General features: G+C 40.0%; 1 protein-coding gene across 1 annotated transcript in view; it reads right to left on the bottom strand.

Annotated features, from left to right (window-relative positions):
• Positions 1-13,762, bottom strand: part of LOC134100673 (uncharacterized protein KIAA2026) — a 73,095-nt gene extending 59,333 nt beyond the window's left edge. The window contains exon 1 of the mRNA XM_062554037.1: positions 12,074-13,762. Coding sequence (XP_062410021.1) covers positions 12,074-12,678 — 605 coding nt within the window. The 5' untranslated portion in view covers positions 12,679-13,762. The remainder of the gene's footprint in view (positions 1-12,073) is intronic.
• Between the last annotated feature and the right edge of the window lie 362 nt (positions 13,763-14,124).

Raw genomic sequence — 14,124 nt, 5'->3', positions numbered from 1 at the left:
CATATATGGACTATAAGGTCATGTCCATGCATCAACTTTGGTTGTAATCGTTGTCATATTGTCAGAGCATTTTGTTTTAATTGGGCTTGATTTTCAAAAAGCCCATTTTCATCCTATCATTTCACCATGTGGACAGTTAACAGGATTTTTTTTAATTTTACCATATCACATTCTGTATGTGAGGATCATCTGTCCAAAATGTGGGCTTGTTGCTGAGTTTCTTTATTGGAGATATGAGTTTTGGAAAATATTCCCTATAAATCCACTGAACTTGCATTGGATCTGCAGTACCACTTTGCACCACATGGGGTGCTCTTTTAATACAATGGAAGTCAATGGTAGAGTAAGAGATTCACTTGTTTGCTGCACATATCCAATCTAAACACACATTTTATGGTTCATAGTTGAATTTCTCCAAGTAATTATTGCAACATGAACAACATACTACTCCTAAATAAATCTTATTTAGAGAAAATAAGCGGATCAAGCAAATTATACACACATAAGACTGACTGGTCATCATACATACAAGATACTTGATGAGTTATCTCCTTTTCATGAATGCGTCTTGGATCCAGGCAATAGCGTTTTGAGCCCTCATACCTTTTGATTAAAACTTTTATGTGATGGAAACATGCATGGTCATCTTCATCAAGTGAAATATCTGCTCTAAACTGCATCTGACGCTTTTTCTGCATCTGATAATGCACTGAATTCTTGAAACCCCTTTTTTCTTGAATATGTTCATGACTTTCATTTTCCAACTTCTATGGTGGTGTAGAAAACTGTTACAAAGATGGCAAGCTAAATCCTCTTGCTGCATGTATGATCAGTCAGTCTTATGTGTGTATATTTAGCTTGATCAGTTTATTTAGCTAAATAAGATTTATTTATGAGTAGTATGTTGTTCATGTTGCAATCATTACTTGGAGCAATTCAACTATGAACCATAAAATGTGTGTTTAGATTGGATATGTGCAGCAAACAAGTGAATCTCTTACTCTTCCATTGACTTCCATTGTATTAAAAGAGCATCCCATGTGGTGCAAAGTAGTACTGCAGATCCAATGCAAGTTCAGTGGATTTCTAGAGGATATTTTCCAAAAATCATATCTCCAATAAAGAAACTCAGCAACAAGCCCAAATTTTGGACAGATGATCCTCACATACAGAATGTGATATGGTAAAATTAAAAAAAATCCTGTTAACTGTCCACATGGTGAAATGATAGGACGAAAATGGGCTTTTTGAAAATCAAGCCCAATTAAAACAAAATGCTCTGACAATATGACAACGATTACAACCAAAGTTGATGCATGGACATGACCTTATAGTCCATATATGAGTGGGAAAAAAACCTGATGAAATTTGTGGCACATACCTTTCGAATGAGAAGCCTTCAAAAGTGATGATGTCTTTTCACATAATGAATTTATAGCCATTTTCAGAGCTTTGCAGAGGGGAAATTACACAAGACACGTCTCATCTGATTAGATTTCTTAATTCAACAGGAAAATGTGCTTCCATTCACATAGTTTCACTGATGTGTGTGAAATACCAAAAGAACCAATAACGTTGCAAGTTGACCAAAAAGGACTGTTCACCACAATGCTTAAAATGACTTGAAGCTTCAAAGGCCTGTAGATTTTAAACCATTAGTGATCCAGGTATACTATTTCAGATTTGTGCATAGGTCTAGTCTACAAACACCTGTGATTTATTTCAGATTTTTTCGGAGAGGGTCACTTTCCGGCACTGGGTGATTTGACACGGAATGACCCTATGTTTTATAAAAGGTTTGATGTTGATAATGGCAGGGACCTTTCAGTAAACATACTCTGATCATAAAGATAGAATAGTAATTGACACAGACACTGTTGTGAAGACATTTAGGGCTCTGCACACAAAGAAGGCCAGTGGGCCAGATGGGATCAGCCCCTTAATCTTGCATGAATTTGCTCACGAACTTGCACCAGCTTGGTGCCCATTATTTCAGCTCTCAGTAGACACACACAGGTTACCAACACAATGGAAAAAAGCTATCATAATCCCTGTGCCTAAGAAACCATGCCCACGAGAGAATAACGACTTCAGGCCAGTTGCGCTAACATCAGTCATAATGAAATCATTTGAACGCATTATGCTGAGAGAGCTACGCACACAGGTCCAACATCACCTTGATCCTTATCAGTTTGCTTATAGAGAGAAGAGAAGCACTGCTGATGCATTAAGCACAACACACCATCTCATACTAAAGCATTTGGAGAACACCAAGGCATTTGCCAGATTACTTTTAATGGATTTTAGTTCTGCTTTTAACACTATTGAGCCTCAAGCATTGTTATTTAAGCTAAAACAGATGGGGGTGAACCCTTTTATGATAAAATGGTATCAAGCTTTTCTCACTGACAGAACACAACTAGTTAAAATTAATTCTACTCTTTCTGACACACTAACTATCAACGCTGGAGTGCCCCAGGGCTGTGTTAGTTCTCCCTTGTTATTCACATTATATACAAATGAATGCAGACACTATCATTCAAATAATTACATAATCAAGTTTTCCGACGACACAGCCATTCTTAGTCTGATAATGCAGGATTCTGACGCCTCTGTCTACCAGTCAGAGATAGACAGGGTTGTGTTGTGGTGTGAAGCAAATAACTTGGTTTTAAATGCAAGCAAAACAAAAGAAATCATTTTTGACCCTAGATCAATAGGTAATCACTCAGCAGTGACGATCTATGGAGAGGCAGTGGAACAGGTAGCCACATATAAATATCTGGGCGTAACATTGGACTGTCAGTTAAAATGGGCCCAGCATGTGGAGGTTCTATGTCTTAGGATCAGCCAGCGTCTTCATTTTTTGAGAAGGTTAAGACTTTTTGGCATAGAAAAAGACATCATGCTAACTTTTTATAGGGCAGCCATTGAATCTATTATAAGATATGGTATTGTATGCCTGAAGCTTAAAGCTCAACTGCAAACGCTCATCAAGAGGGCAGGGAAGATTATGGGTATGCCTCCACCTACATCACTGCAAGAACTATTTGACACTTCAGTCAGAAAGGAAGGCCTAAAGATAATAGAGGACACAGAACATATTCTGCATGGCGAATATGAAATGTTGCCCTCTGGGAGAAGATATAGGGTACCAAGTCACAAAACAAATAGGTACAAATACTCCATGGTCCCATGGTCAATTAAATTACTTAATAGTAAGGCTTAGTAGAGATATTGAGTGAGTGAGTAAGGGGGGGGGGGGGGGGGGGGTGTATTTATTAGGGCAGTGTGCAATACTGTGTGTGTGTGTGGGGGGGGGGGGGTGGCTATATGTGTATGGATGTGAAGTTAGCTTCTTGTGAGTAAAGGGGGGGTATTTATTAAGGTGTGCAATACAGTAGGCAATATTAAGGCAATGTGCAATACTGTGTGTGTGTGGGGGGGGGGGGGGGGCGGGGGGGGGGTATTTATTAGGGCAGTGTGCAATAGTGTGTGTGGGGGGGGTAGTATGTGTGTGTGTATGGGGGTGGGTTGGCTATATGTGTGTGGATGTGAAGTTAGCTTCTTGGGAGTAAAGGGGGGTATTTATTAGGGCAGTGTGCAATACAGTGTGCAATATTAAGGCAATGTGCAATACTGTGTGTGTGTGTGTGTGTGTGGGGGGGGGGGGGTGGCAGTGTGTGTGTGTGCATGGATTAAAGTGAAAAAAAATCATCTGACTGAAATGTTTCTGTCCAAAAAAAAATAAAATAATGGACACAAGCAAGTGATACAAATCAAAGGGCCTTAGCGTAGAACTATGTAAAATAGGGCCATACAGACTAATTGTACCCTCCGTTTACAAGTAACACATTTTAAAGTAGGCCTAGCTATTCAATACTGCAGACTGTTGCTTATTAAGAATGCTCCCAGGGCCGGCCATAGCCGAATTGGGGAGATTAGGGCCAGCATTATGCCTAGAAAACATGTCTCCAAAACATTCCTCATCTGTTATCAGACATGCATGAAAACAATTAAAACTCACAGCCATAGGTTATTTACCATCAGATAGGCCTCTGTTATTGAAGATTTGGAATAATTGATTAGACATGTAATATGCTAAAGAATTCTGATGTTTTCTGATGTCAGGATATAATTTGGTGTAACTTTACTTAGTGTGATTAGGCCCTAGGTGACATGTTGTTTAAATAGGTGCATGTCACTTTAAGAGGTTTTAGTTTTTGGGTAAGAACGTGATGGATGTTAGGAGTTCCATGGTTTTTCTGACCATGTTGGTCGTGTCAATTATATGAGTATGAACTGTGCTATTTGTTACAATAAACATTCACGAACATTAACTGGAAGACAAGACGTTTTTATAAGAACACGCGTCAGTAATAGGACCTACGACTTTCTCTTTGAAGAAGACAAATTAGGCAAACTTTAGGCTATAGACATATCCTAAGCTACTAGATCCTTTTGAATTGTGTAAGTTAACCTTGTTGGCTTATTATAATTATTTTCAGAGAAATTAGCAGTTAAACTTAAACAGTAGGATAGCCTATAGTGGCGTGGCGCAGACACACACTTTCCCGTAGTCTGTCTCTGCGTTTCGGGCGCACCCGACTCTACTAATATAATGACCGAAAGTAGGCTATAGCCATGTTCTTTTTGACAATTCATCTTTAAGCTCCCCAACACTGCCGACGCCTAATTTGATGAGATCGGGAAACTACACAGCAAGTGCGGACAAGAAGTCATCGCAAACAACGCAGACCTTTGCGCAGCTAGTGCGTGGATGTCTGTCCTGATGATGCTATTCTTTAGCCTACAATTACAACTGGCGAAACAACTGTCTTTTTTAATTTTACTTTTATGAAGAACAATTAGCCCAAATCATAGACTAATTAAACTGAAAAAAAACAGCTTTCCTGAACTTCTGCATAGCTTGTTTAACCTACAGAAGCCTAATAGGCTGCGGCTCCAATAGGCTATAAATCAGGACTGTTCTTTCATCTGTTTCAATAGGACTTTCTTTCGTTTATTATTGTATCATTATGATTATGATGATGATTATTATTATTAGTAGTAGTAGTAATACTAGTAGTAATAGTAGTAGCAGCCTAATGTTCATCAACGCAGGTGCACCAACGCACTTATTTATTTATTCATTTATTTATTTTGCGCATTGACATAGCGCCTCCGGTTGACGGAAATCCGTCGTAGCGACGGAAAACTTTAATCCATGTGTGTGTATGGGGGGGGGGGGGGGAGACTATATGTATGTGGATGTAAGGTTAGCCTCTTGTTTATCTCTTTAGGTCTCTGTATTATTGGTTGGTGTTTTTTTGTGTTAATGTATGTTATGTGTCCCAATCTCACTCTCTTGATTGCCCAAGGCAAATTTCTCCACTTGGAGACAATAAAGGCTCATCTTATCGTATTTCCTGAATGAATTTATGATAATTTGTTGTTATAGACTAATATTCAAAACATCTACTTTCAATAACCATAGCCATAATACCATCTTGAAATTTCACAGTCTGAAAACCCATTCCATACCCTTTCTGGAGATGAGTTCAATTCATTGGTATAGCTTGTCATACCCCTGTAATGACTGGTAGGGGATCGAACTGGCAACCCTCCAGTAACAAGCTCGAAGCCCTAACCAATAGGCCATGGCTGCCCGACAACTGCCCAAAGTGTGTTACCAGCAAGGCAGTCAAGTGCGGGGAACTTGCCTAAGTGCTATAAGTCAAGCAAGCGCAGGATGTTTGATTATCTTGTCTGACCTCAAAAATATAAAGACTGCTTCTGGATGTGGTTTACTTCTATAAAATTATTCCAAGGATTTTGCCACAACACGCCATCATGCACGGGTCATTCCATGTCAAATCAACCAGAGGGCACGCACTTGCCTCTCAAAAAAATCTGAAAAAAATACCATGTGCACCTATGTTACCCAGGAGACACAAAAATGTTGCGCTAAGATCAATACTTTTCAAGTAACAGCTAGTTTTACGGGGGGAGGGGGGTGTTAGCCTGATTGCCATCGACTTGAAAGGCTCTGCGAGACTTTAGTCTGACCAAGTGCCTGTGCTAACACGGTTTCTCCAAGTGCTGGTTGACCCGCCTCCTTTAAGTGCCTCGATTTGCTACTGGTCGATGTCAGAAAGCGGTTTGCCGAGTTTAAACCAATAACAACACTCTTTCCTCTGCCTTGAACACGCCTCTGCCCAGAGCCGTTGGAGCTGCTCAAAGTTGATTGGTTCTCGACCAAAGGGGGCAGTTTCGCAGATTTCGGGAACTCAGAAATCCTTCCCGATTAGCAGTTGACCAGACCAGCGACAGCAACACCGAAGGTGTTACGTCACAGGGAGGGCGTGCAAGGCTAGGGGGGTGTCAAATTTGTTCTGCCTCTTTTTTTTGTCAAAGTTAAAAAGCTCATTGCTCAAGAACTAGAATCAACCAGAGCGCACGCACTTGCGTCTCAAAAAAATCTGAAAAATACCATGCGTGGCTATGTTACCCAGGAGACACTCCGTAAAATGTTTTTGTGCTAAGATCAATACTTTTCAAGTGACAGCCAGTTTTACGGGGGGAGGGGGGTGTCACATTTTTTCTGCCTCTTTTTTTTGTCAAAGTTCACAAGCTCATTGCTCAAGAACTAGAATCTGTAGGAGGCCCAAATGTTGCAGGCTGGTGCATAAATAGGAAGAGTATGCAGTAAAATCACCATGAGTAGTCTGGATGATCCTGCATGGTCATAGCAGTACCTCAAAGTTGTTCAAAATGTTATTGGAGTTCTTGTCTGGGCTCTGTTTAGGCTTACAGTAGACATCATTTTACTCAACATAGGCTCTTGATTTTTCCCCCTTATTGAGATCAGTAAAAACACTCTCCGAAAAAGCAATGAAGAGAAAAGAAAATCCATCAGGGACTGAACAGCAGACCTCACAAGTTTGAAAAATAATTTTGGATCTCATATTCAGAGCACCCTAACACCTTGTGGGAATATACAAAGATGTTTTTTCTTTTTTTTTCTTTAATCTGCATCAGCTCTTCTTTTTAAAAACACCAATTTGACTTGTCTTATGCGAATCTTTCTTTTCATTTTCCACCCTAAACATGGACAAAATGCCACCATTGCAGATGCAGGCTGGTGCATAAATAGGAATAGTATGCAGGGAAATCACCACGAGTAGTCTGGATGATCCTGCATGGTCAAAGCAGTCCCTCAAAGTTGCTAAAAAATGTATTGGAGTTCTTGGCTGGGCTTTGTTTAGGCCTTCAGAAGACACATTTTCACTCAACATAGGCTCTTGGGGTTTTTTTCTTATTGAGATAAGTAGAAACACTCTCAGAGAAAATAAATTCCATCAGGGACTGAACAGCAGACCTCACAAGTTTGAAAAATAAATGTGGATCTCATATTCACAACACCCTAACACCTTGTGGGACTAAACAAAGATTTGCAATTTGCAGCCTCCTACAAATTCTAGTTCTTGAGCAATGAGCTTGTGAACTTTGACAAAAAAAAGAGACAGAACAAATTTGACACCTCCCTCCCCCCGAAAAACTAGCTGTTACTTGAAAAGTATTGATCTTAGCACAAAAACATTTTACAGAGTGTCTCCTGGGTAACATAAGTGCACATGGTATTTTTTTTTCAGATTTTTTTGAGACGCAAGTGCGTGCGCTCTGGTTGATTTGACATGGAATGACCCACACGGGTATGCAGTGGCCATTCAATATGTTAAACTGACACTTCCAATAGGGTCATTCCATCTCAATTCAACAAATGCCTTCTGCTTGACCATCTCAGATTTCCTTCAACATTTTACCACCTAAAGAGTAACCATTTAAACTAACTTAGCCAAAATATTAGATTGGTATACCTAATACACCCAGAGAAAAAACATTTGAACATGGTACCTCCCTTCTGATTTTTGCCACATTGGCATCCTCATCTAAATCTGCAGCAAAGTTCAAATGTCATTATCTCAAAAAGTGTTCAAGCTAAAGACTTCAAATTTTCTGTGAATAATGATTGCTACCTATAGATTCCATATTCATTCATAGGCCGTATGTGTTGATACTGACTGTGTTTCAATCTTGTGAAATCAGAAGAAAAAATGCTGATTATTTTCAAACCCCCACATTGGGTGCCCCCATACACAATTTATGAACAAAATGTTTGGCAAATGGTTATGTCTCTCTACAGAAGTGTTTAAGCTGTAATTAAGTAATTAAGAGGTGTCTATATTGCTTTTTTGTTGGAAGTACAGTGTTTCCCACAGATTAGAAGGCAATGTGTGGTGGTCGGCCCATGTCCGACGGGGGGGGGGGGGGGGTTTGGGGGGTTGGGGCGGGGTGTGCACCCATATTTTCGTTGCATCACCTTTTTATCGCTCTCCTTTCATATAATGTAAATTAAGTTTTTAACAAGATGTAAAGCTTGTCTTTATTTGAAACACACACATTATGTAATTATTTACATTCTATTGACATTTCTGATATTCATAACAGCAAACTTTATGCAGATTATAGCCTACTCCACTTCTTAAATTCAGCTGTCTGGTTGAAGCCTCAAAATATTGTAAACAAAGTAGCAGGCTAAGCTTATCATACTTTACTGGTTGGACTGTTCAATTTCCCCACATGTGTTTAAGTTTCAAGGTAAGCTAATACTTTTTCTCCTTGGGACAGCCCTTTTAAGTCTTGGAGTTGAACACATTGGTATTGAGATGGTCAGTCAACTTGAATGCAAGAGTTTTAATCAAATGCCTGCAGCATAGCCTACTAATGATGCTAACCGAATTTAAAAGTAATTTAGCTAGTTCTGTGCGTCAATGCGTTCACGATTGTGAATGTTTTACTTGGATTAAATGTGCATGTCGATGGCGGGTGGCCATTGAGCGCGCACGAGAGCGGGCCAAGGAGAATGAGTTTACTTCTACTGTTTGGTAATTTAGTTGCACGCATAGTCTACAAAAGTTGCGGGAGAACTTTATGCTTCTACCCGAGCAGCGTCAGGTTCATCAGTGCGACCACCTACCACGCTTCCAGGGATGATCTTGTTGTTTTGATCATGGAGATAGACGCGGTGTGCACGGAGGGGATGGGCTGTGTGTGTGCCTGTGTGTGTGTATGAGAGACAGACGCGTGAGTGACAGAGAGGGAGCGCAAGGAAAGGAAATTCAGCTTAACGAATGCTGCGCGTTTTTCAATAGCGTTTCAATAGCGCTAAATAAATAAATAAATAAATAAAAAATAACGAAACGCAATATGTGGCGGCCGGTGCTGAATCTGTGGCGCACCGCCACAAATTTGTCTATGTGTGGGAAACACTGAAGTATTGTAACACAAAACTGAAAAAGAATCAATTTGGATGATATTGTATCTCCCCAATGAATTTCATTGGTATAGCTGGTCATACCTCTGTAATGGGGAGATACAATATCATCCAAATTGATTCTTTTTCAGTTTTGTGTTACAATTAGGGCTGGGCAACGATTAAAATGTTTAATTGCGATTAATCGCATGATTTCCCTGATAAATCATGATTAATCGCATTATTACGCAAAACTCAATAATGAATTCAAAAGTAATATATAGCACATTTTTATTTTAAATGTGCTGCCATATGAACGCAAGTGCCATAGCATTTTTTCTGCAAACATTTAACATCAGCATTTTGTTTAATACAGTAGCAGTACACACACTTTTTTGGTAAAACCTTTAACAGTGCGTGTAGATATTTCCATAATACAGTACTTGTTGTAATAAGCCTAGCCTGAGTAACAACATTACTATTATAATCAATTACCAACCTGTGACTTTTTAACCAAATCAACCAATGCATTGTCACTCTATGACACATTTTTAATTCTGCCCCCACTTGTGTGTGTGGTAATGATGAAATCTAACCAGCCACATTAGAATAGATAGATATAGGGCTAACCAATTTCCCAAGGGAAACTCTGATGCTGAAATTCTTTTCAAACTTTTACTGTAAAACTAAGCAGAACAGAGTACATTTCAGTTATTTCCTTCAATGTTTTGTTAGAGTGCAGTCACATAGGCTATCATTCCAAGTTACAGAATAGAACTAATGCGTTAGCTTATGGCTAATGTCTATGAAAAATCCCATAGAAATGCTAACGGTTAGCATAATCGATAAAAGTTGATATTTAGAGTGAACTTCAGTCCATTTACAGCTTGGGCTACATAGGAAGATTTAAGCAATAAGCCCCAAGAGGCCGTGCGTTATACTGTATAATCAAACAGCTAAGGGGCGTTGTTAGGCACGACGCGAAGCGGAGTGCCTAAAACCCCCTTAGCTGTTCGATTATACAGTATAACGCATGGACTCGAGTGGCTTATTGCTTTTCTAAAACGGTTACCACGTCGATCTAGCAAGATTTCATGAAACAAAGGCACAGCAACGAAAAAGTAACAATGTATTCATAGATAATCATTCTTCTGCCAAGAAATATATTCCCTCCATATGAATGGTTGCCAAGCAACAACAAGACGCAGCCACTGCTAGTTTTGTGCTAGCGCATTACTATAGAACGAAATGCGGTCAAGGTGTGTGTTTATCGCCCTATATACAACGGCATCGAACATGATTCAGCCAATCATAATCAAAGACCGGAACTATCCGTTTTAGAAGTCTTTGTTTACAACTGAATATTAAAGAGACCCTATGCAACTTTTTCATAGTCATAAAATCGCTTAGAAATCGTTGTTTTGCTTGACTGACCAGTTTTATCGAAAACAGTCACATTTCCTCCCGCCCCTAGTGTCCCTCTCCGCTATTACAACCTTGCAACTTTCTGATAAACGATCGTTTGCTGTTTACATCTGGAAGTCAGAGACGCGAAAGGAACAAGAAGAACCACGCTTGCAATTTATATATTTATATATAGCCAATTTATGTATAAATATACACGCTAAAGCTGTCGGGGAAGCTCTGCAGAGAAATATGCAAGCATAAAACGAGCGAAAACGAAAAACGAAACCGAAACCAGAGATGAAATCGCCAATCCTGCATTATTCCTCTTTAAAATACTCAAGGCTAATGTTTTCTTTCCATACAAGAAAGTTACCGTGTAGGAAAAAACGACTGTTTAACTTATCAATGCCACTTGAACAAAGTAGCCGCGTACAGTGTGACAACGTGCACCGTGAACATGTGACTTGCTCTTGCACTGCTGCAGCCAGTGGCTTCTCTCACTTCTGTTGCACATCTCCTGATTTCGTGAATGTAGGCTATGGAATTTCAATGTGGGATGAGACGCCTGTGACCAGCCTGTGAGCAACAGACTTTTACAGTATAAAATAAATAAAATAATTATTGGCGTTAATTGATTGATGAGTTAACATGATATTAACGCGTTAACGTGCCCAGCCCTAGTTACAATACTTCCAACAAAAAAGCAATATAGACAGATAGATAGATGGTAAAAGTTTGAAGCAAATCTGAGATGGTCAAGCAGAAATTTTCTCTAAAATCCGTTAAATTGAGGTGGAATGACCCAATAGCCTCCTTTGGACTGTCTAAGGACATTGAATAAACAACCGACCATTCCAACTGCAAATTCTCGAATCAAACCAAGCTACCAACTTCCAACTGCTATGTCCTGAATTTAAAGACTGTTTCAGAATGCCACACAGGAAAATGACCAGACACACAGCGGCAAAGCGTGATGTCACTTATACCAGAAACTTTTTTGTACGTTTTTGTAGGCACACAAGTGCATACCATACATCATTCAACACAATGATGCTTATCTTGTCTCATCATTTTGATCAGTAATAAATGTAAAATGTAAACATGCTGAAATTGTGCTTTCTGCACATTTATTATCACAATATTCATTACTACCTGTGGCCAAGTAACTAGGCTACAGGTTTTCTACAGGAATAGCGCACTATAAAATAAACTACAATTTTACAGTATAGGTGGAAACTGTTTACAATTTCACAGGATACATTGGAACCCTGTTTTTTTCTGTGTTTTAAAACTACATTGTATGGGGCTGGTAGTAGGAATAGAAGAGTGGAAATAATAGAGCCAAATTACCTTGACAGCAGAGTGAGTTTCTGTTCCAGGATTATCTCCAATTTCTGTGCCTGTCTTGAGATCCAGTGGTCAACACCATGATACCTGTAACAGTTCTCAAGCATCAGCCTGAAATCAGCCACAAAGTCTGTGATACTGTCATATTCCCGGTTCACAAACTTTTCATCTATTCTCTTGAGGCACATTCCTTGTTGCACAGAGTCTGCAAGTGATTGGTCCTGTATACCAACTGGGTTCCAAAGGGGAGTAGTGATGGCCTTGTGTTTCTCTAATAGGAAATCGTGGAATATCCTGTTGGCTTGTTGCACTTCATAGCTTAAGTCATCATCATCGCTGGATGCATTTTGTGAGCATACTTCTGATAAAGCTCTACTATCCTCTGAGACTACTCTCAGTTCATCCCTAATGTCTAAGTGAGATGTGTTATCCACCACTGAGCCTGAAGCTGAGGTCCCATTGGGCAGAAAGAGAGCATTAGAACTGTGTAACACAAGGCGTCTAGGACCAATGTTCTCTGTCACGTCCTTGTGGTAGACCGTGAGGTGCGAAGATACATCTGGAAAGCTACCAGATTCAGCCTGACTTGTGTCCACTTGCACCTTCATTCTAGCTAAGCAGCTCCCTACAACTGCTTGATAACAATGTCAACCGGCCAGAAAAGCTCAACTTTACAGATATCGAACTGGGAATTTCTGAGTTAGAAGTTAGTTACAGGCGACCATTTAGTATTAAACCGAATCCTAGTGCAAAATCTGACCACTATATAGTTGTTGCAGGCTAAGTCTCCGTTTACAGGTACAAATTAGCGAGGGACCGATAGTCAATAATTTGGATGACAGTTTGCCTGCGAACCATCAACACTTCTAAAATATGCTAGCTAGCATTAAAACACAAGTAAGCCTGTACTGTACGTTAACGCTAACCGTCAGCCACGTAAGTTACTAGCTAAAATGAATCTCAGCGACGTTATCTTATGGATATAATACATGTTCTCACAACAGCCTAGTTCAACCCAAGAGACGTACATTCTTTTAACAGAATAACAAACACACTGACACTACTATTGGCTAGTTTCAGTAAGATAAGTTATGCTCTTCCAGGCCATTTCTCATACCTCCACACTCGGCGCGTTCAATTGGCCGCGTGGACCAAGGATAGAGCCTCGTGCATGGGTTATAGTTGCTGCCTGGTACGCCTATACGGATGTTATTGTTTCAATGCACAGGCCTTGGGAACTCAGACCTTCTCCAGATACTTCAGTAACGTTACACACAATCCGACTTCTTTCATTATTTAATGTTAAACTTTGTTGACTTGGTCACGTTTAGATAAGCTGCACTGAAGTCTATCACTGTGAAGAACATTTTATATTTAGACTGGTTTCGTAGACTTGCTAACGTTATCTCTAAAATACAAGCTCATTTAATTCGTTAACATTAGCCAACCAGAGCTAGCAACTCGGTTTATATCCCATTAAAGTTGTTTTTACAAAACAACACATTGAAAAGCAAAACAAGAGTGATTTACGCACTGATGATTACGGCTATTCCGTTATACAGTGAGGACGATCTGGGCAGACGTCTGCTAACATTAAACGACCAAGCTAGATAGTTGACAGGCTAACGTTAGCCGACTAACATGCTAACAACTCCTGCTCCTCGACGTGAGGAGGATCTGACGTAAGCTCTGTTGACAACGTTCGCCCTTGAAGACCGCCTCCGTCAGCTCCGGTTTCTCTCCCTCGCATCCTCCTACGTGGAAAAAAAATAAAGAAACCAACGAGGGAAAAAAAGGATCACGGACCCCTGATATTTCAATGGGCCCCTCAGTCAAATAACACAGTCATGCTTTGTAGGCTAATTGCCATCTCCCCCCCCCCCCCCCCCCCCCAAGAAGCCTTATGTTTATGGTTGTGTCATATTTGTGACCCCCCCCCCCCCCCCATTATTTTCTTCAATATTCTTTATTTTATTTTTTTTCCTGTCCCAGACCTATAGTGTTGCCATAAACCAGTGGTCCCCAATTATTCCCACCTGCTTGGTGCTTCTGCT

This window comes from Sardina pilchardus, chromosome 14 (assembly GCF_963854185.1).
Source record: "Sardina pilchardus chromosome 14, fSarPil1.1, whole genome shotgun sequence".
Classification (NCBI taxonomy): domain Eukaryota; kingdom Metazoa; phylum Chordata; class Actinopteri; order Clupeiformes; family Clupeidae; genus Sardina; species Sardina pilchardus.
This window is presented reverse-complemented; position numbering and strand designations above follow the sequence as displayed.